This window comes from Gossypium hirsutum, chromosome A01, assembly GCF_007990345.1.
Source record: "Gossypium hirsutum isolate 1008001.06 chromosome A01, Gossypium_hirsutum_v2.1, whole genome shotgun sequence".
In the NCBI taxonomy this organism is placed as follows: domain Eukaryota; kingdom Viridiplantae; phylum Streptophyta; class Magnoliopsida; order Malvales; family Malvaceae; genus Gossypium; species Gossypium hirsutum.
Genome location: NC_053424.1, coordinates 17,087,198 through 17,110,346, shown reverse-complemented (window position 1 = coordinate 17,110,346; position 23,149 = coordinate 17,087,198). Strand labels below are relative to the sequence as shown.

At 29.5% G+C, this 23,149-nt stretch overlaps 2 protein-coding genes across 3 annotated transcripts; one reads left to right on the top strand and one right to left on the bottom strand.

Moving 5' to 3' along the window:
• Window positions 1–16,082: 16,082 nt before the first annotated feature.
• On the bottom strand, window positions 16,083–19,405 carry LOC107921860 (unconventional myosin-VI). Of its 2 annotated transcripts, none has more exons than XM_041111903.1 (3): window positions 19,256–19,405; window positions 16,387–16,670; window positions 16,083–16,292 (listed from the first exon to the last, which is right to left on the bottom strand). In XM_041111903.1, the coding sequence occupies exons 1-3, from the start codon at window positions 19,355–19,357 to the stop codon at window positions 16,271–16,273; spliced, it is 408 nt and encodes a 135-aa protein (XP_040967837.1). In that variant the 5' UTR covers window positions 19,358–19,405; the 3' UTR covers window positions 16,083–16,270. The 2 variants fall into 2 exon arrangements, with proteins under 2 accessions (XP_040967837.1, XP_040967856.1); XM_041111922.1 differs by having other exon boundaries at window positions 16,387–16,667; window positions 19,256–19,402.
• Window positions 19,406–19,514: 109 nt separating this feature from the next.
• On the top strand, window positions 19,515–22,743 carry LOC121228925 (uncharacterized). The gene is made up of 4 exons (XM_041111961.1): window positions 19,515–19,922; window positions 21,965–22,032; window positions 22,192–22,241; window positions 22,319–22,743. Exons 1-4 carry the CDS (start codon window positions 19,888–19,890, stop codon window positions 22,532–22,534), a joined length of 369 nt encoding a protein of 122 aa, XP_040967895.1. The 5' UTR covers window positions 19,515–19,887; the 3' UTR covers window positions 22,535–22,743.
• Window positions 22,744–23,149: the final 406 nt, after the last annotated feature.

Here is a 23,149-nt window from a genome sequence, read left to right as displayed (position 1 = left end):
TAATCAAATCTGAATCTATTCAACTGGAAATGTTAATGTTCGTTTCTGTATGTTTTCTGTGCAATTTGTGCATTGTTGCATAGCATGGAAATTTTAGGATCTGGTTATGAAGAGAAAGAAGACATACTTACCAGTTTTAACTGTGATACTTTTGTATAGTGGTTTACCGCACTATCCTATATGTATATCAGCTCAGCTGTATACAGTTACTCAAGTGGCATAGTTCCATGTTGTGGTGTGTAGGATGGATGAACCTATTATGGTTGTATGTGGTGTACATGGTGGATAGGCCTACCATGGCCCTTATGTGGTGTGCTGGATGGACGAAGTTGTACTTGGTTGGTGCGGTGGGATTTTTAACTTGTACATCGGTTCGCATCTGAATATACGTGTGTTTGTCAGAACATTTTGTCTGTTTATGTGAACATTTGGTTACTGAAAATATAGTTATTGTCATGTAATATGTTTTGATTATTATGTATGATTGAATTATCATTTCTGTGGTTTGATATTGTATTTGACATACCGATTGAGACTTTCGTAAGTGATATTTTTATACATATGCTTGTCTGAAGTATTTATTGTGTCACTCTGTCTTTTGCCATCTGTTCATGTTTCGGACTCACACTAAGCTCGCGTAGCTCATCTCTGTAGTATTTTTCCTTTCAGGTACTTTCCATGTTTTAGAGCTAGACTCGACATACCGGAGGTTTTAGAAAGATATGGTTTGATTCGATTTAAGTAAAATCTCATAAGTTTTATACGGTTAATTTTAAGTCGGTTTGTAAAACAATTATATAAACTATGGTACAAGTTTTTATAGTGAACATCCGTAAAGTGTTATTTGGGCTGAACTTTAGAAATTGTGGATTTTATTTCCAAATGTTTGACGTCGGTTTATTATTGTTCCAAACATAATGAACAAAAAGGTTTTCTTGGTTTGAATTAAAGTTTTTGTTTCCACCACTTTTGGTGGCCAATGTAACCTCCAGGATTCGGTCTAAACTTTTTCGCCGGGTTTTGGGGTGTTACAATAAATATAAAAAAAATATGTGCTATATAATTTTGAATTATGATTCAAATATTTCAATTATGATTAATACAATTAACCGAGCTAATGGTATAATGATAGAAAAGTTTCCATTAAAATAAAGTTTTAGTTAGACATGAGATTGAATATTTGAATTTCGGCAACTCCTCCCCTATTTCCTTGATAAAAAAAATTAATACAATACATTTACAAGACATTTTAAAATACACACTAAATTATGACTTTAGTTGAAATGAAAAGATTGAGATGGTGAACACTATAATGTTTTATGTTCAAATCTTATAATTCTTGTTCAAAAATATGGAATGACTAAAATGTGCCTAAAGAAGTGTTTATTTTGTTCATCATTGCGACAGACAACATCTTTCCACATTTAGAAGATTGATAATTTATTGAATTGTATCTTTGGAGTTAGTTGAGATCGTGGTTTATAACTAGCTCATCAATGAAAATCATATCACTTGAAAAAACAAATTTGGAAGATTCGGATTAGATTGAGTCTATCTAATACCATGGATTAAGGAAGTTTGATTGGATTGGAACACTGAAGTTTGGTCGCCAACGGTCCTTGTTTACTTTGTTTGTTATTAATTGTTATATTTTCAACAGTTTAATTATTGTTTAATATAGATTGTGATAAATCTTCATTATGTTAGCAAGTCTCAAAATCTCTATATAATTTAAGACTTGTATAGGTTATTATACCGAGAATTGAGAGAACTTAATTTGTTCAAGTGAGGAAGATTATTGTAAGAGTGCATTTGATTATAAAACCTTTATGTTGTGGTTACAATCTAAATTCGTCGGGGTGAATTTAATGGTGAGAGTACCATTTTTCTAGGATATAGAAGTGAAGAAATTGTCACTGGGAGTGATATATTAGGTTCACTTGTTGTAAGGTTTAAAGATAGTGGATAATCAAAAGAGCACTTCTAAAGGGTGTTTTTATTTTTGGAAACAACTTAGTTTCATAGTATAGCAAGAAGCAATGGTCGATTTCTCTATCTATAGCAAAAGTATAATATGTTATAGTTGGCAACTATTGTGCACAGTTGTTTTGGATGAGACAGATGTTTGAAGACTTTGGGATTGTTTTTCCTATTTCCTCAACCTATTGTGACAACACTAGTTCCATAAACATATCAAATATTCTTGTGCAACATTCAAGGGAAAAAACATCAATATCAAACACCATTTTATTAGAGAAATGGTGGAGAATGAGTCAATTGAGTTGAGGTGTGTTTCCACACAAAGTCAGTTAGTAGATTAATTCACCAAAACTGTAACACCCCTCACCAGGTTTAGTCGTGGACTCAAGTTACAGGATGCTACATCAACCAACAAAACTTAATCACATGTATATATAGTTTAGAATAAGAGCAACTACTACTAGAATTAACATTTAAAGAAAAGTTCATGGCTAATTTAAAGATTTAAACGACAATAGAAATAGTTTTAACCTAATTAAGATTCATCTTTAAAAAATATTGAAAACCCACATAGGTACAAATACAAATGAGAAGGTATCGATATTTGTATCACAAGTATCGATACTCGTATATGAGTATCGATACCAAAGATTCTATCAAATTTTGAAAACATCTCAACTTCGAGGTATTGATATTCATATCCCAAGTATCAATACATTTACCCAAAATACCAAAAATTCACAAGTTAAAATGTTATCCATGCTCAAAACAATGTTCTACTCAACGCAATTATAGTCTAATTTAACTAAACTTATTAACATCCTTTAAACATTTATCATGCTACATCCATACATTTAAATAAGAATATTTAACATGCATTATGAACCTTAATCTCAAACGTCAATTTAGTCGCAAATGAAGTCTAAAACAACATCCATATTTCGTCAATCCAATACCAAGATAGAATTAATAAAATAATGTTAATAATCAAAACTAAAACTCTAACCCATATTGACTTTATTTAGTGAGTTCAAAAGAATCACAAAAACCACCTACTCAAAAATATTGCCTTGCTTAGATCACTTCTTTCGGCACTCCACTCACATAAAAAAACTATTTATTTACAAGATGTTAATGTGGAGTGTAAGCTTAAATAAGCTCAGTGAATGTTCGGGACTACCGCTAAGCATACACACATCACATGTTAAGCAAGAGCTGCTACAACTTACTCATAACCATATTTTCATCAAGTCAGAATAACATATTCACGCTTCATTAAATTATAAACAAGCATATACTCTCACATGTAATTACACTCAACTCATATTTATATAATTCATTTTACGATAATTCATTAAGACAAAACAATGTATTCTTGCTTTAATGACTCAAAGAATCTAACATATCCCATAAGTGTAGCATAAAGCTAAACACTCTCCAACACACCAACATATCCCAGTGAATGGAGCGTAGCTCGACATTCCCTTATTCCTCCAATCTTTCTTAGGGCTTCAATGTCCAAATCACAAAACATAAGAGTGAGTACTCACAATCCTATAGCATGCCAACTATATCCAACGGTTTCAAGAGATCATAAGGCCAAAATATCTGCAAATACACACATTTAATTACTATTTTAATACACATAATATATGTTCATAATCATCAATTCATATCACAAATTTGTACACGATGCATGCTTATTAGATTTACATTTATTTGCATTTTAAGTGCCACAACTATGCTTATTGAGCCATCACATATCCGACCACATATGCGTGCATTATAATCAATTTATCACATACAAATATTCATACACATTACCTGTTATAACAACATCTCAATCCACAACTTGACATTCATTAAATGTAATTTCACAACAAAACAATAATATAAAAAAGACTTACACTCGGAACTTAGAATAGAGTTTTAGGTTATTCCTAAGCTTCCAATTGATGCTACAAATCACGCGTACCAACAACGACTCCGAACATTCACCAATCACTCTTCTGCTTACTAGCCGAAAGCTCAAACGAGCTTTTCCTTGCCTTTAGACTTGCTTGTAATAGCTCTTGAAAGATCCGACTCTTTACACACATAACAAAAACATTCCAAAATTATCAAAAAACAGCCTAGAATACAACCAAACAACAAGAAATAAACAATTCAAGCCTTTCCTTTTTCACTACCGAAAACTAGCTATTTTTGTCAAAATTGAAATTCTGACATCCTAATCTTGTTTCTAATCCTCCATTTTGATTTAAAACATCCTAAATATCATATAATTTCATATCTAAACCATTAATTTGATGAAAACAAACTATTTACAACTCTAATTTTGGATTTAAAATCAAGAAGAATAATGATGAGTTTGGGGAAGAAAACATGATTTTCATTTGAAATTGGGGGTTATTTTGGTGTTTGGGGTAATAAATCTAAAGGAATGAATTGATTTTGATACAACTCTTTGATTTTAGGTTATAGAAAACTTTTGAATGATTTGGGTTTTTTGAGAACAAGGGGAAGATGGTTGGTGTTCTCTTGTAGGAGACTAATTTCAAAATTTGGGCAGTTTGCCCTTTATACTAATTCTTCTATTTCTCAAAAGGGTCCTAAATCAATTAAAAGCCATTTTTTTCAAATTAGACCTCAAATTTGAATTTCATCTTGAAATAAAAATAATAAAATAAAAATCTTATTATGACATTCACATAGTTAAATTACTTATTTACGACCCTATTTTTGGATATCTAACTCAACCTTCGGTTAAAAAACCTTGATTCTATTAACCCAAAACTACTAGGCCAAGTTTTGGGGCATGACAATAACTTTGGATTTCAACAAGTTCAGAGCTTTAGAACCTCGATTGGGGTATGTCAAGCATGAGGAATATTGAATTATTATGGAAAGCATCCACAGGATAAGTCTTGATGTTGTTTTGATGTATTTTGGGGTAATTATGTAGCTATTTATTTTTATTAGATTTTCTAGAGGCTAATAGTATTTTTTTTTTTGCACAAGTTTATTTTTGGTGGGAATTAATTTTGTATATATTTCTCTCTCATCGTATATTGGAGGGATCTTGATTTATTTTGAGAAGTGACAACTTGTGTTTTTATTATATCCCATCGAATCCCATTTATTACTCTTTAAAAATTCTCAATAAGTTTTACTCATCTCAATTCTTCAAGTTCTTACTTCTTTACCCTAATTCATATCATAAGAAAGCGTCTGTTCATCTTCAATGGCTTGTGTAAAAACTACTTCTGGGAATCAATTTTGGAAACAACAACAAGAACAATCAATTGGTGAGGGGACCTCTAATCTCTTAATTGAGAAGTATGATGAAGAAACCAGATAAATGCCAACTTTCCCAAGCACATTACACCAAGAGACTACTAAACCATCACAAGTTGTTTAACAAACAATGGAGGAAATTGATACCTTGTTAAAGAAACATCCAATGCCAAAATATGCCATGATTCTTGAGCAAATAATTGAAACCATTATTCAAGTAATCACAAGTCAAGGTGAACAAGTCTCGATCATTGACAACAAATTGGTGAATGTGACAGATGCTATTTTTGAATCGTCTTCTCTAGAGAGTCTCATGGAAACTAAGGCTTTTACTAAAAATATCCTAGAACTAGTGATGGAACAAGAACAATTTGCTAAGTTTTTTTAGATGGATCCAATGTTGTCTGATAAAGAAAAGGCCAAGACTAGAGCTTTTAATCCTTAAGTAGAAATCATTAGCAAATTGCCCACTTCCTCTGCCCCTATGCAAGGTCACAATATATGCACATTTTTAGTTGTGGCAAATGAGTTTTCCAAAATCACAACCTCAAAAAAAATGGAGAAAGGAGAACTACTTTTTTGTTGTAAATTCATGTAAGATAAAAAAGTTTCTGAATTATTACTATTGTGGAACTAGATGAGACCATAGACCGAAATGCAATAGCCATAACCAACAATGTCCATTTATCTTGGCCTGAGAAAGGTAATATTCATGCTTTTTCTCTCTCAACTATCTATTTTACCTTATGTGTTATAGCAACAACGAATTAGCTCTCTAATAGCTAGAGGGATACTTTAAGTAAGAAGGGCACAATCATATTGAGGAAAGTTGTTTAGTGGTCAAATTTTACTAGGGCTAGATGATTTTTTATGAGATTGTCAAGCACACCGAGAAGGTCCATGCCAGATGCCTTATGCCATTCCTTTCACTTATCTTCTAAATCTCACATAAACAATACCCCCAAATTGTTCAAGTCACCGAGAAATATGAAAAGCCTAGACCATAACTTAAAATTTTCTTAGATAAAAGGTAAGCATGCCATTCGTGAACCAAAGGAGAAAAAAAACTAGTTCTACTGATGATGAACAAGTGGAAAAGCCGCAAAACAAGGAAGTGCCTACTTCTTCAAGCCCCAACGCCATTCCCTCTAATATTTGTAAATTGATGATTGAGGATGTTACAACCTATATTGATGCTAATGACAAGCACATTATAGATTCCATTTTGAAGCTAATACAATCAAGAAGATCAGAGATAGGTTAAAGACTCTTATTTTATCCCTTCTTGACAAAGAGTAAGTTGACAATCTTGATGAAAAATAGGGTGGGAGTTGTTGGTGATAAAGTGAGATTTAGATTCTGATCCTTCATATTTGTTGATATTACTATTGATTTCTGATGTTTTTTGGAACTTATGGTTTTTAGAGGACTATTTCTTGATTCTTCTACTTTTGATTGAAGGATTTCATTTGTTGAATAGATTATGTTTACTTTGGTTGTATACATTTTTTGTGATTTATTACTGTTGGATTAAAAGGGAATATGCTAAGTGGGAGCAATTTGATAATTGATGTTTAAGCTTCTTGGCTTGTTTGTGTTTTATTAAACAAATTTCCAAACAGGGAGATTGTTGAAAAATACGGAATGACTAAGATGTGTTTGTGGAAGTGCCTACTTCCTTCACCACTGCAACAAACAACATCTTTCCATATTTAAGAGATTGGAAATTTATTGAATCATATCTTTTAGCTTAGCTGAGATTGTGGTTTATATCTAGCCCATCAATAAAGATCATATCACTTAAAGAAACAAATCTTGAAGAATTGGATCAGATCGAGTAATCTAATCCCTTAGGTAAAGGAAGTTGGATCGGATTGGAACGTTGAAGTTTTACCTGCCAATAGCCTCAAAATCTCTATATAATTAAGAGAATTGTATAGGTCATTGTACAGAATTGAGAGCACTTAATTTGTTCAAGTGAGGATCATTATTTTTAAGAGCACATTTGATTGTAAAACATGTGTTATAATTTTACTGGCTATGTTCACAGAGGTGAATTTAGTGGTGAGAGTACTGGTCTTCTAGGATACAAAAGTGAGGAAATTGTCACTGGGGCGTGATAGATTAGGTTCCCTTGTTGTAAGGTTAGAAGAAAGTGGATATTTCTCATTGAGCTAGACTATGCAGACGTAAAGGAATTGAATTGTATAAACAATCTTTGTGTCATTTATTTTTGTGCATTGTTTTGTAGTGCTTGAAGAAGTGCAACTTCCCTGCAACTTGTTTCAAGCACATAGCTTGTTCATTAGCAATTGCTTTTAAATTTACAGTTCTATTACTTAATAAAATTTTGATATATTTAATAATTTATTTTATATATTAATGGTTCGATTAAGTTGGTGTCACCCATCAATCGAAACCCTACTCAGTTAGCAAATTACCAAAAGCTCATTTCTTCTACAACATAAAAATATTATTTTAATAGTATTTATATCTTTTTGTATTTTGATAAGTCTAAAAACTAAATATACCTAACGATAATAAAAATATTGGCTTAACGGTGTAAAAAGCCCTCAAACTTTTTTAAAAAAAGTAATTAAGCCCCTGCTCTTTTTTTTTTTGCACTCAATTGGGTATTTGAACTTTCAAATGCATCAAAAAGGCCTTCAAACTTTTTCAAGAAAAGTAATTAAGTCATTTTTTTTACTCAATTGGTTACTTGAATTATCAAATGCATCAAAAAGGCCATTTGACAATTAAAGTTAACTGCCCTTAAATTTTTCCGTTAAAATCATCCCATATCACAATCAGGGCGTGACATGTGGGAAAAATTATAAAAAAATAAAAAATAATAAAAGCTATAACAATTATTAAATTATAAAAAAATATAAAAAAATTAGAAAAAATTGTAAAATTTTATAAAAATCATAAAAAATTATAAAATGCATAAAAAAGGTCATTTAATCATTAACTTTAATTGTTGACCGTTAAAGTTAATGACCCCAGATTTTTTCGGTTAAAGCCATCATATGTCACAACATAACGTGACGTGTGGCAAAAATTGATAAAAATAAAAATAAAAAATTATAGAAAAATTATCAAATGCTTCTTTTAGTACAATAATTTTTATATACTTTTTATGAATTTTATATTTCTTTACATTTTTTTAATTTTCTTATGAATTTATAAAATTTTATAATTTTTTACGATTTTTATAAAATTTTACAATTTTTGTAATTTTTTTTCTAATTTTAAATAAAATTTAAATATTTTTATATTTTTTGTTAAAATATAATATTTTTATAACTTTTATTAATTTTTATTTTTTATCATTTTTTGTCACATGTCATGCTATGGTTATGACACATGGTAGCTTTAACTGTAAAAAAATAAGGGCGGTTCAAGTACCCAATTAAGTGCAAAAAAATATATGGACTTAATTGCTTTTTTTTTTGAAAAAATTTGAGAGTCCTTTTTATGCATTTTGAAAGTTTAAATGTCTAATTGAGTGCAAAAAAATGCAAGGGCTTAATTTTTAAAAAAAATTGAGTCTTTTTGATGTATTATGAAAGTTCAAGTGCCCAAGTGAGTGCAAAAGAAAAAAAAAGAATATGGTTTAATTGCTTTTTCTAAAAAAATTTGAGAGGTCTTTTACACTCTTAAACTAATAAAATTTAAACCTAAAATATCATCTTCAATTAAAATCGCGTTTAATTTTTATATTAAATTTTTAATAAATTTATTACTCATATATCTACTCGATTAACATAAAAAAGCATAGAATATTATACACAAAACGAGTCGATTTTTATTTTAAATTTTCATTGAATTTAAACTTTAGAAAAAAATATTTTAAATTATGACTTTATTCTAAATTGTTTTATGTATATTTATAGTCTTTTTACCTACAGAATGCTAATTTCCAATCTGGACATTATAATTCCCACCCACCGACGACTGACTTGAATTAATAAAAGATTCAAATTCTAAAGTCATTTTATAATAGTAAAAAGAATAGTATTAGATCCGTTAGTTAAGGTGTTCAACAAAGTGTGAGTTCTACTTAAATAGTATAAAAAAGTAATCATAATAAATAAAAATAAAGTCAATTATATTTATAATTTTATAATTGGCTGATGACCCAATTAAATGTGATACAAATTTAATAAAATGCTTAAATATAAGTATTAAATAAGATATGTATGGTACATAGTCAAGCTATCGTGCAGTAGTGGGAGGTTAAACTGTTGGATCGAGCGATATCTGGGCGGATATTGGCAGAGCCTAGCGACAATCGATCGATCACAAGACTTCGTCTTGAAGCGATTTACTTTTATTGACTTTTGCTTTTATTATTATGTCATGGAATACATCGCGCGAGGGGATGTTTCCATTGAAGGACGTATGAAGCAACCTGAAAATTGGCTCCACGTTTAATAATACGCGGCGTTAAATAGACTACTTATGGCGACGGAAATTTGTCCCTTTAGTAAGTTAGAGACCTGTCTTTTTTTCTCCTGACAACATCAATGAAAGTAGCATTAAACAATATATGAAGCGCGCGATCGCCAACCTCGAAAGTAAATGCTAGGAAAATGCGTGCATAATGACATATTCAATAATCAAACAATTAAGTAGAATGCTTTACTCCCTCCTTTGCTGCTTATTTAGGTCCTAGAGATGCCAATTGTGTCATTCGTATTGATCAATAATATATTGGATTCTTCTTAAAGGAAAAGCGACAAGCTTCAATAGGTTCCAAATTCCAACTGCTGCAATAACACCTAAAATCTATCCACTTTTGTTAATAAGATCCATCAACGTTTCACCATCCCAATATTCAGATTAATACGAGGAGATCCAACTTTACAACCAAAAAAAAAATGGGCAATGAGGAAATAGAGAAGGTAAAAAGAAAGCAGGACGATCATTAGTTGGTCTTGCGCAGGGGAAAAGAGAAAAGCAAAAGAGGGGCAAATACAAAAAGGGATGAGAAGGTGAACTTATCCGCCAAGGAAAGGCAGCTGAGATACCAATTCGGATTATCGGTAACACATAATATATAATTTGTTGCCTAAAGTGTATTATAGAAACTACTCTGTACTAAATTTATATAAAAATTTTATAACACTTTCACATACCATTTTTTAACCCCGTGTGAAGTTGCGGAATAAGGGAGCTCGCAGGGACCTCAACCCTCCTTAAAATAGGATTTTTTTTATTTAAGTCATTTATAATTTATAAAATTTTAAATTAATAATGATAAATTTACATTTTGACCCTCTAAATATAATAAAAATTTGATTTAATTTTTTAAAAATTATAAAGATATTAACAATTAAAATAGTGAAATTGTATTTTCACTATCGTAAAAATATATAATTTAATTTTGGTCCCCAAAAAACTTTTTCTGGCTACGCCACTGCCCTTGTGTTTAACATGATGATCAGGTTATTCACCGTCCTAAGTGTGACTTACATTCGAGTCACACTAGTTATGTTGTTATTAGGAATTTATCCTACTTTTATAATTCAAAAAAATATCCATTTAATAAAACAAAAGAAGTTGGACTGTAGGACATGGTAAATGGATATGGTAAGGTTACTGTAGCTTCATGACATGGACAAATAAAAAGTAGCCACCTTAGTAAAAAGAAAAAACCACAAAATTTTAAAAGGGTTAAATCACTTTTTCAAATTTTAATTTTTTTTTCTTCAAGATAATCTCTGAATATTAGGGTTTTTTTTTGTCTAAATTAATTACTAAATAAGGGTAAAATAAAAAAAATTATGTAGAGTGGGGGATAGAGGTGTTCATGGGCCGGGTGGAGCCAGGTTCGGATCGGGCCCAACTAAAAATTTAAGCTCTTTTGCTAGGCTCGGGCTCGGCTCGGCCCGGCCCAAAAATGGGCCTAAAATTTTGCCCAAGCCCGACCCGAATAAAAATGTTAAAACCTAAGCCCAACCCGGCCAACCCATATTAATTTTTATATTATTTTTTATATAATTTTAAAATATATATATAAACTATCAAAAATACTAAGAACATCAAAATAAATATTTCTCAACATATTGAAAATAAATTTTAAAAAATATGTACACTTAAATAACACTAAAATAGATGCAACTTAACAAGCAAATGCTTCTAAAATAATAACAAAATTAACAAATGTGTTTAAAATAATAAAAAAAATTAACAACAAAATAAATTTTATACAATATTCAAACAATAACAACAAAATAGTAGCAACATAATAGTAAAATAGTAGCAAAATAGTAGCAAAATAGAGAGAAAACAATAAGGAAATAATATTAAAAAAATAGATTTTTTGTCATGTAGTGAATTCGGGCTAGGCTCGGGCTAAAAATACCTTACCCGAGGCCTGACCTGTTTTTTAAACGGGCCTAATTTTTTTACCCAAACCCATTTTTCGAATATATATTTTTGCCCAAATCTTTCTAAATTTTGGGTGGGCCTTGGGGCCAGACCGGATGGCCCGGCCCATGCACACCTCTAGTGGGGATGGTCTAAGAAGTAAAAAAGGGAAGAGTGAGAGGATGGTTCGAAATTTGTAAAATACAACTGCATTCCCATTATAGTGTAAATACACTTCCAAATTCGATCTCCCAAAATTATTTCCATTTCACACCGCAACTTAATCGTGAAGTCTACTTTTTGGATAGCAACTATCCTTTTACATTTTTCTCCCTAAGATCTAATTATTTATACCTATATTTTTTAAGATTAATTATTTAAATCGTAATTATACTTTAATTTTATTAAGTTACATTAAATAAAAATATCAGTTAAATTTATTTTTAATTAAATATATTATTTGAAAAACCTACACTTACACTCTATTTGATAAAATGTTGAAAAAAAATCAATTAAAAATTAATATTTTTAGTAATTTAATTTTTTTTAAATATGTTTGATAATTTACCATGTAAACTGCTAGATTTTTTTATAGAAAGTTTAAATAAAAAAAAAGAGGGAGATAAGGATTAACTTATCACTTAATAGGGAACAGATTCAATTTTTTAAATATTATATTATCTTTTATGAAACTATCTAAATATATTCTATATATATGCCCAATAGATTTTATGACTTAAATTCAACATTTAATTTTTTTAATATTTATTTTTTAAACATTTAATCATTGAAATCATAATTATACCTTGATTTTATTAAATTAAATTAAATTATCAATTAAAATTCTTAAATGAAATCATACACTTATTTAAACTAAAAAAAAATCAGTTCTTTGCTTTTCAACATCAACGAAAATTCTTATTTAATTTAATATTAAATAAATTATTTTAAACGTTTTTCAACTTTTATATTATAAATTAAGGTTTGATTCTTATACTTTATCGATATATATATATATATATGTAGGTATTAATTTTTTAATATATTCATTATCTATAGTTTATTTTCATAGCACAAAGGAATGTGTGCATAGCCTCAGAGTTGATTGACTCTTTGCCTTGTCATTTGTATCCCATCTTTTTTCCTCTTTGGGTACCTCCAAGGAACCTTTTGTAATGATCCTTCAAGCACCGTAATTGAATGCTTGGATAAAGAATTTCATCATCACATTCCATTAGGAATGGTTAAAACTATTAAGCAAGGGAGGAAATATGATGAAATGACCTTCATCCATAATTATTGACCTAGACTCAGTAATCATCTAAGTCCAGTATTTTCAACTTTGAATCGCTTCTTTTCGTGAATAAACCTTTGATGGAGACCAAGCTTTGATACCTTTTGTTAGGCCTGAAAATACCAAGATGGGGTGAATTGGTATTTTCAAATTCTTTATAAACTTTTTTAAAGGATAAGGAAATTAAAAACAAGCTTGGACACTTCAATTTATAATGGTTCAACCCCAATTGTCTATCTCCACTACCTTGATATACCTCAACTAAGGATTTCCCAATTCACCATACTTAAATTGATACCTTTCAAGGATAAGGTATAACCTTTACAATCTCTATCTTTTTCACAAGACTGAGATAAAATCTTCCCCCTAGTTTTTATGGTTTAACTAGAACCCTTTAATTTTTACAATGCTCAACTATAACCCTTTACAAATTACATAAGGTTTTATACCTTGGAAACCTTAAGTAGCTCTTGCAATACCAAGAAAAGATGTAAACAATGAAGATCTCTCAAACGTGTGCATTTACAGTCTCTTAAAGAATTGAAATGAGAATGATAAAAGATCTAACAATAAGCACCTAAAAGATATGTACAAGAGAAAATGAGAAAATGAAGAATTTGAGGTTTTTCTCGTGATTTCTATGCTTTAATATTCATCTATTATATTTTGAAGCGTTCTTGATGTTTATATTTAACAAGCAGAGATTTTGTGACCGTTTATAACCGTTGGGATAATTTCTAGACATTGGAAGCATTGCAAACAGATTTGTATTGATAAAACTCAAAGATGTATAGGTAGAAGTGGAATTGTATCGGTAGAAGTCTCCCTAAGTATCGGTAAAAGTCTGGACGTGTGCTTGAAGTGTTCTCTTACTTCTACCGATAGAATTTCCCCCAGGTATCGATACAACTTCCCAGACTTGTAGAAGATGAGTTTAAAAATACTTAAAACATTTTGGATTGACTCAAAAATATTTAGATAAATTAAAACACATTTAAAAGATGTTTTTTATTACTTTTAAAAGTCTTTAGAATGCTTTGAAAATGTTTAACAAAATTTCAAATAATAATTTTCATCAAATGACTTAGAAAATATAAATAAAAATTTATCTTAAATGTTGTTATATCAAAAAGCATGGGACATTAAAGCTAACACATTTTCTCATTGAGTGCTTCTCCCTCTTCCAAAACATAGTGAACTCTTGTTCACTTCTTATCATCAGTATCAACAACAAAATCCTTTCATGATAAAAAGAATAATTAATGTTTTTGCAACTGAAAAATATTATTCATTACTCTTATTAATGATCAATTTTATAACTCCTATTCTTGCAATACTTCAAATAGGAGCATTCCACAACTAGTGAAAGGACTTTTGGAACTCTTGTCATTCTAACTCTTAAAGCTTTCTCAAAATTTCTCTCAACTTGTTTTCTTTATTTAGCCTTATCGTCAGCTACATTTCTCTTTCTCCACCTTACCAACCACCACCTGTAACTACACTTAGTGTTATCTGATTTGCTCTAGTTTTTCTCTTCACCTTATTTCAGAACATCTCGTTCACTTGTTTGCAATATCTCCTCTCTCCATCAAATACTCTTCTCTACAAAGCGAAATCTAAGTTATCAATAATATTGTGGATAAAGCTTTTGATACTAAGTCATACGTTTTGAGGCTTGGATATGAGCCTACGACTAATTAAAAATAAATTAAGTGCAACTAAAATTGACTTAGAAAAATGTGTGAGCAATACACAAGATAAGCTTCAAAACTTTAAAATGATTTAAAGTCAAATAAAAGCTATGAAAGTTGGTTTCATAGTTGCTGGGATCCAAGTTCTCCCACCTCAATTTCCAAGTATACAATAACGTGCTTTTAATAAAAGTTAATTAAAAGAATAGTTTATTCACTTTTAATAATAATCAATTAAATAATTTTTTTACATACCTCATATGGTTTTTGATTGAATAATTGACTAAAAAACAAATATAAATGTTTATTGCATTTATCAATATATTAATAATTTCTTGTAGCTTCAAGTGGGACCAGAGGCTCACCATTAACAAAATCACCTTTTACACAAGATTTGTATTGAGAAGCTCACAACAACTTATTCTACAAGCTATATTATGATCATATTATTGGTAACGGTTCCTATAATTAATGATGATTTTGCGTCTGCACTAATAATTTCATTTCACTATAGTGACAATTCTAATATAATTAATGATGGAATCATTTATAATTGAGTTACAAAATTATTATTATAAAATATTGATTTTAATATGATGCTAGTCTTTATTGTTACTATATTGTTTGTACTATGTGGCAATTCAAATTGACACTAAATAAAAGTTTCTTGACATTATTTTAGTGCATTAGGTATCGATATATTATGTTATTAACTATATGACATTGTTTGTTTTGTCAATGACGATTATGTATGTGATGTAGTGATGAAACTAGTTGCCACCAGCTATTGATTATATATGGTGACATTATCTATTATCGACATTTATGCTACTATTTAAACATATTAAGTACGATATAGCATGTCATTAATATTGTATTTTTTTTGTATTATTTATATCCGTTTTACAATCCATATTCAGGGTTAATGTCCAAAACAAGTTTACAAGTTAACTATAATTTATTATCCTAATACATTAAATCTAAAACTCTAACTAGCTATGGTACCTCTTGCCAGTCTACTTGCTATAGCTCAACTTTTACTCCTGACAAAGACGATGAATTCATATATAATTCGGTGATGAAACTGTCCATTAGTAAATACTTACTAAAATGCGATGTTTTACATTAGTGTAATTATTTTATATATTAGGTAATGATGATATACAGAATGTGGTTAATACTATTCCAATATCACTTTTATTAGTTATATGATAAAAGTTATTCCACTATTGATGACGATGCAAATGATCAATGAAATCTTACATAATCCGGTAATAAAATTAGTTGTCACTTAACACTAATTATTGGGTAACCTTATACATTATTGTCATTATATTCTAAAAAATACATGACAAAAGTAATATATCATCATTGTTATGAACGCTGTGACGAAAAATGCTGCACCACCAAATACAAATAGTGACAAATATTTTTGAATGGCAATGTTTAAGTGCAAATTTACTGCAAATGCAAACTAAATTGAAGTTAAGAGTTGCAATATACCATTACATGGGATTGAATGCTTATAGTAGTTGAGGTTAGATGAAATTGCTGACAAACATAAACAGAAAGTAAATAACAATAGAGCTCGCCTCCAACTCCAACCATCATTTTCCGATGCATCCATTTCGTACTATTTTCTCGCTATCACTTCACTGTAAATTTAGAAAAATGAAACGAAAAAACGCTTCAGGAAAAAAAAGTAGGAAGACTTAAGCAGTTATAATAGTGGATGGAGAAGAGAAATACCGGAGAGCATTAGTGAGCATGACTGCCTTGTCGAACTCTAGGTTTTCTCTTGCTTTCAAGATTTGCAACATTAGAGCAAGACGAATTTGGGTGCTCGCAGTTTGTTGTGCTATGAGGATTGTCTGGTTTCTCAGTTCCTCGCATTCTAATTCAATTGCTTCAAATTTTTCTCTTTCTTTTCTTTGCCTCTCTTTGATCTCTTTTTGTTCTTCACTTATTTCTTTCATATCCGACCTTATCCTTTTCATGCGACTGCTTAGTCTTTCCTGCTTTTTCCTCTTCTGCTATGTATGGAAGAAATAACTAATTACTAAGCAATTCTTAGATTTCATTAATTTACTTTTTGGGATGCTTAAATAAAAATGTTGTAATTTAAAATGCGATCTATTCACAGTCCATGATCATCCATTGATTACTCAGTCTAAAAATTACAGATTTAAAATATAAATACAATTAATGAAGATAATAAATTGTGCATGTTAAAATTAAATTAAATAAAATATATTAAAATGAAGTTTTAGTTGAGTAGTAAATTTAATATTTTACCAATCCTATTGGCATGAGATTAAATTTTATTATATCCAAATTTTTATTTTTACTTTTTGTTAAAAAAAATTAAAGTGCCCTCGAATAATATAACTTATTTTTTCCATAATTTTCCTAGGGTTTAGACCCAGTTAATGGGTGACACCAACTTAACAAAGGGTTTCATAAATAGTATAGATAAATGACTTTATAAATAGTATAGATACAACTAATGAAGGTAATAACTTGTGCATATTAAAATAAAAATATACAAAAAAATTAATAAATTGAAGTTTTAGTTGAGTGGCAAATTTAAAATTTTATCAATTAAAATGGTTTGAGTTCAGCAAATTTTTACTACTTTTGTTAAAATAAAAAGAGTAAAGTATCTTAAAATAATATATTTATTTTAATTACAGAAGGATATTCTCATAATTCCCCTAACTGAGTTGGTGTCTGATTGTCTCATGACTAGACCTGCTCATGGGTCAAGCCACCCACCTAGACCCGAAGGCTTGCTAGAAAAATGGGAGGGTGACCAAAATACGAGGCTCGAAAAATGAGTTTGGCTAAAATCAAAAGCCCGTTTTCTATATGGGTTGGGCCATGGGCAATATTTTTTTTGGCCTGGCCCGAATATATTATGTTATAAAAATTAATTATATTAATTATATATGTTAAATAATTATACATATCTATATTAAATCACTAACCCAATAATACTTAAACCCATTATATTTGCCCAACTAAAATATAAAATTTTAAAAATTATATTTAATACAATAAAACATTTACTATATTTATTTCCATTTTTTAATATAATAAAACATTTATTATATTTATGGTAGTATTTTTTAATATAAATAATTTTTTAATGTGTTACAAAACATTTATTTTAGTGTTTTTTTACAGCGTATTCTATTTTTAAAAAACTATTTTTAAATAAAAACAAATATAAAAAAATAAATATGGGCATGTCAAGTTAAACCCAAGATTACCTTTCTTAAATTGGACTAGGCTTAAGAAAAAAAGTAAGCCTATTTTTCAGGTCAGATCAGATTAGGCTAAGAAAATTGGTCTAAATATCTTTCATGGGCTCGACCTATGAACGCTTTTACTTGCGACATCAGCTTTGTTAATAATACAAATATATAATGCAGTAAATTATACATATTAAAAATAAAAACTTATAAAAAAATAAAAACTGAAGTTTTTGTCGAGTAATAAATTTAAAATTGTATTAATCTAATTGGCGTGGATTCCCACAATATGTATATTTTTATTGTTTTTTATTAAAATAAAAATACTAAAGCATTCTCAAATAATATAATTTATTTTAGTCACAAAAGAATATTTCTGTAATTTTCTTAATCTAATTAGTGTTTATAATTTAAATCTTTTAAACCTTGGAGATATTTGTTCAAGAAACCGCCCAGTATCTCTTTCTTTTATTCCTAGATCATCATGAGTTCTAAAGTTTTTGGGAGGAAGATAGAATAGTCAAATTATAATTTGGGACTAAAAGTGAACTATAACTACATTTTTCTTCAGAAAATATTTAAGAGGAATGGAATTTGAGGTAAATTAATGGCTTTTTTTTTTGCCATTGACAAAATCTTGACTTGATCTTTGAACAACATCAACCCGTTGAGTGGTTCATCAACTTCAGATGAACAACATTTCGAAAACTTCTCCTAAAGGAATCAGCCTCCCCTCAAAACAAAAAGGTCCTAATAGACCCCTCAACGAGTTTTTATCTCCTGTCTTTGTCGAGAATCCAAGTTGCAAAGGCTGGTTTCATAGAGTGATAATGTCTCATTAGATAATATTGGATTGTACATGGTGCATGGCCACCTACCAAGGGGACATTAGAATTATGTGATTGGTAGGGTTTGAATCCTAACCCTTATTTTATCTCTTGATTTAATAAAGAGTTCTCACTCCATGAATCCCGCCTTCGATACTTGGGCTCTCGATAGAGTCGAGAGAGAAAAACCTCTACTTGGTCCGAAGATAACATCAATCCATTAAGAGGCCTATTGACTTTAGACAAGTGATACTATACAAATTTCTTCGAAAGGAGTGCCTCCCCTCAACAATAATATATAAGTTTGTAGTTCATCTACACTAACAGTTTATATCTTGCATTAAATATCAATCATATAAATATATATATCATTAAAATTAATTGAATATTATTAACATAAAATATAATATATATATATATATATATAGTAAAGCTTGATTTTTTTGGAAAAGATTGGTGCATATTATTAATATAAAAAAGAGTGAGACTACGTAGGGGTAGATGCAGAATAAAAATGAATGAAGATTAAAAGCATACCTGATAGCATCTCCATAGGAGTTCCGGTTTTGGAAATGGAAGGGTATGATAATGATGTCTCTTTTTCCTACTCGTAAACATGGAACATTGCATTGTTTTCATACTCACTAGTCGTAGCTACCATTTGCATGTTCTACTTTTCGTCTTCAATATCTTATAAACAGTTGCATCTCCATTGTGGTCCTGCCTAATGATCGCACGGCTGCCACCGGTGTCGACCGATTATTTTCAAACTTACGCAAGTCAACTGACACCATCGTCCGTAGCATCGTGTTGTTAATGTTTTTTTATTCTTTTTAGTAGTTAATCCAAGTCAGGCAATCAATTTCCAAGAAACTGAGCAGAATATTCCCGCAAGGAGTCGCACGATTTACAGGCTTTAACAGCTCCACAGAATTTCCAAGGAGAGAAGAAAACACAAAGCAACCCAACAATTGACTAAATTATATATTGTTTGCACAATTACCTAAACCCCCAACAACCCTCTCTAGTTTTGCATAAATCCCAGAATTTCTCTTCTTGTTTACTCTGTTCTTTCTGGCTTGGATACATCTAATTTGGTTCTTTCATTTTAGTTTTCACTTATCTCCAAGCGAGAAGTATTTAGTGAAATCTAAACTGAAGGATCAAATATGTATCGTTTTCGGAAATTGTTGAAAGGAGAAAGGTAATTATTTTAATCCACTGCATCCTTCTAATCATTGTTTTTGCTCTGTTTCCATGGATTATAAATTTAGTGTTTTTGGGGAGACACTTCTCACGGCAGCTAGGTATAAAAATGATGAACACAGGTAATATGGCAGGAAGAAATAGGCAAAGGTTTGACATTTATTACTGTCTAAATGTGTTATAATTTGGTAGTTATATGTTAGTTGAAATGGTAAGGAGGTGGATGCTATTTAACTATAGTTTTAGATTTATTATAGATTTCTACTAATATTATTTTGTAGAACATCCTACCACATCAGATATGTCTCTTTCAATAATAATAAAACTCATAAACATTTTTTACCAATCACCACTTCACATCAAATCTTTCTCCTCCCTCCTTCCTCTTCTAACCACCAAGAAAATCAATAACAAAAAGCAGAAACAAGAAGAAGAAAGAGGAGATAGTCAACCCAACCTAAAATAAATCCAAAGCACATCCACATATAATAAAGAAATAAAGAAGTGACATATTTGGTTAGTCAAGAATTCTCAACAAAACTTCGGTGGGACTGAATTCATTGATTGTTGCTTTTAAATTGGAGTTTATTGTATATCCAAGAAAATACAATCCATGCCAATAATTTTAATGCTTGGATTGCGGCAAACTTTGGGCGTAATGTTTTTTCTTTTCATTAATTTTATTAATAATTATATTATTTTTTTAAACAATATCATGTTATGATCATATCTGATCTTTTTAACACAATACTTAAAATTATTCATAACTCTTATCGACCTATAAATGGGAGAATAATGCATTTCAACGCACCTGAATCCACGTAATACTCATGCCACTCGATTGGCATAATCATATTGTTAGATACTAACATATTATATATGATAATTTGATTTGTAAGTTTTATTACTTGTATATAGATGATTTTTTAAGTATTATTAATAATTTTTATAAATTAATATGATAGTTTTTAAATTATCAAATGCATTTTTTTTTTAAAATTTTTCAGAAATAAAAAATGAAAAATGTTTTTAAAATAAAAACTATATATTTAATAACCAAACGACGTTGTAAGTTTTTTTAAATATTTAATTCCATTATTTTTTTTGTATATTTTTTAATATTAATAATTAAAAGTAAAACCTTACTTCAATATGAAAATGGGAGTCAAAAAGCTTAATAATCAATTACAATTGAGAAGCGGAATGAGATTAGGGTCGCACAAATTGAAAACCCAACTAAAATCCAAGTTAATTTAGTGTTAAGAAACGGAAGCCCACTTTAACCCTTAAAATCTATATTTAAAATAATGAAATTAACTTGCTATATAAGATAAAATTAACATCAAACCCATGAAAACTCAAGTTAATTTACATTTAAATTATTTTAAATCTTCTCTTTTTAGATGAAGAAAGATTATTTTAAATCGGTAATATAATATTATTAATAGTACTAGGATTTTGTAATATATGAATAACCTTATCTTAATAATAAGAAATCTGTGACAACTTTATCCCATTCTTAATAACTTTAATCCATTTTTGTTGAACCCTAACATTGTGCTCATCCGCCAATAGTGTTCTCCCATCCCTAACACATGGGATGAGATTGATTCACATGCATATGTAAATTGTACCCTCACAACTTGCCATTTGTTTATTATATTGTATTTGATGGATTATATTATAAGTGAAAATTTATATTATTAATTATTTATTAGCCGAAAATTTTAACATTTTCTATGTTTTTATTGTTTTAACTTTTTCTATATTTTAATAATTTTTTAACTAAAGATCATTTTATATTGCAAACAATTAAACCAAATAAGTTAATGTACTTCTTTGATACAAAGTGAGGGAAGGAGAATTTCAGCAAAAAGGTTGGAATCTTTATCATTGAAGTGACTTTAACTGATAAATAAATAAATAAATATAATATATCTAAATAGTTTTACATTTTAAAAATTTTATTACCAAAATTAATTTTAGGCTCATTAAACCACTACATATTTTTGAATATTTGACCTTCCTATCTTCTTTCAGTTCATGTAAGAAACTTGGGAAGAAAAAAGCTTCTTCATCCTGGCTTGGGGTCATGACAGGTGACATTGGTGAGTAATAAATTTTTTTATGCTTGAAAATAGGAATATTCAAACAAATAATTTTAGCAATCTCCGACCAACAAACATACCAAGCAAAAAAAAAAAAAAAAGTCCTAACTATTTCTTTTGTTTTCACTTGATTTGTTATTTTTTTGGCCCCGCAAGCAGAAGGAAAAAGGGCAAGTAGTAGAAAAAAGCTGTACAAATCCAGCATTCAGGTATGGTGTGATTAATTAGTGATTGATAGATTATACATGCAGTTTGTCAAATTGTCAAATAGTATTTGTATATACAGAAAGCTAAAAGAATTCTTCGGATTAAAACTGGATTGGCCAATAAAAGAGTGATGGTTGAATCATTAATGGCATCCAAACAAGATGCGGCCAAGACTGTGGCAAGCCTAAGGTCTCTCAACATGAGAAGGAATGAGCTAAGGGATAAGCTGAATAGTGCAATCGATGACTTGGTGAGATGGCGAGCTTTGGAGACTTGGTTGATGGGTTTCCTTTGAAGTAGATAGCAAAGTGACTTTCAAGGATAGATAAGTTTTAATCGTAATAGGTTGTTCCCATTCTGTTTAAATATGTTTCTTTTTGGTCAGTCTCTAAGATTCCTGGCTTTGTGTTTTCTATACTTCTTGTTGGGTGATGTTTGGTATCGATATCCAATAAATTTGTTTCGCTCTTGGTTTAAGATTTGAATGTCGGATCTAATTGAATTGTTGGGTTAATGCATGATTCCATTCTGCTTAATTGCTAAAACTCATTTTTATTGAATTTGGGTCCTAGGTCTTTTGATTTTGTATTAGGGTCACTAAAATCCATTTTCATTGATAAAAAATTTTAAGCCTCTTTGATTTCTGTTTTGGGCTTGTGACCCGTTTTCGCTCAATTTTTTCAACTTTATTTTAATTACTTCAATTGTATTTAAATTGCACGAATAATATTTAATAAATTATCTGTGCATAAGTCTTATGTATTATCAATGAATAATATTAACTCACCTCATTAATTAATAAAATAATAAAAAATTTGAAGACATACTTTTATTTAATTATAATTAATATTTTTTTAAAAAATTTCTCAACTATTCCCCTATATATGGACTTGGCAAAACTTCTTTAAAA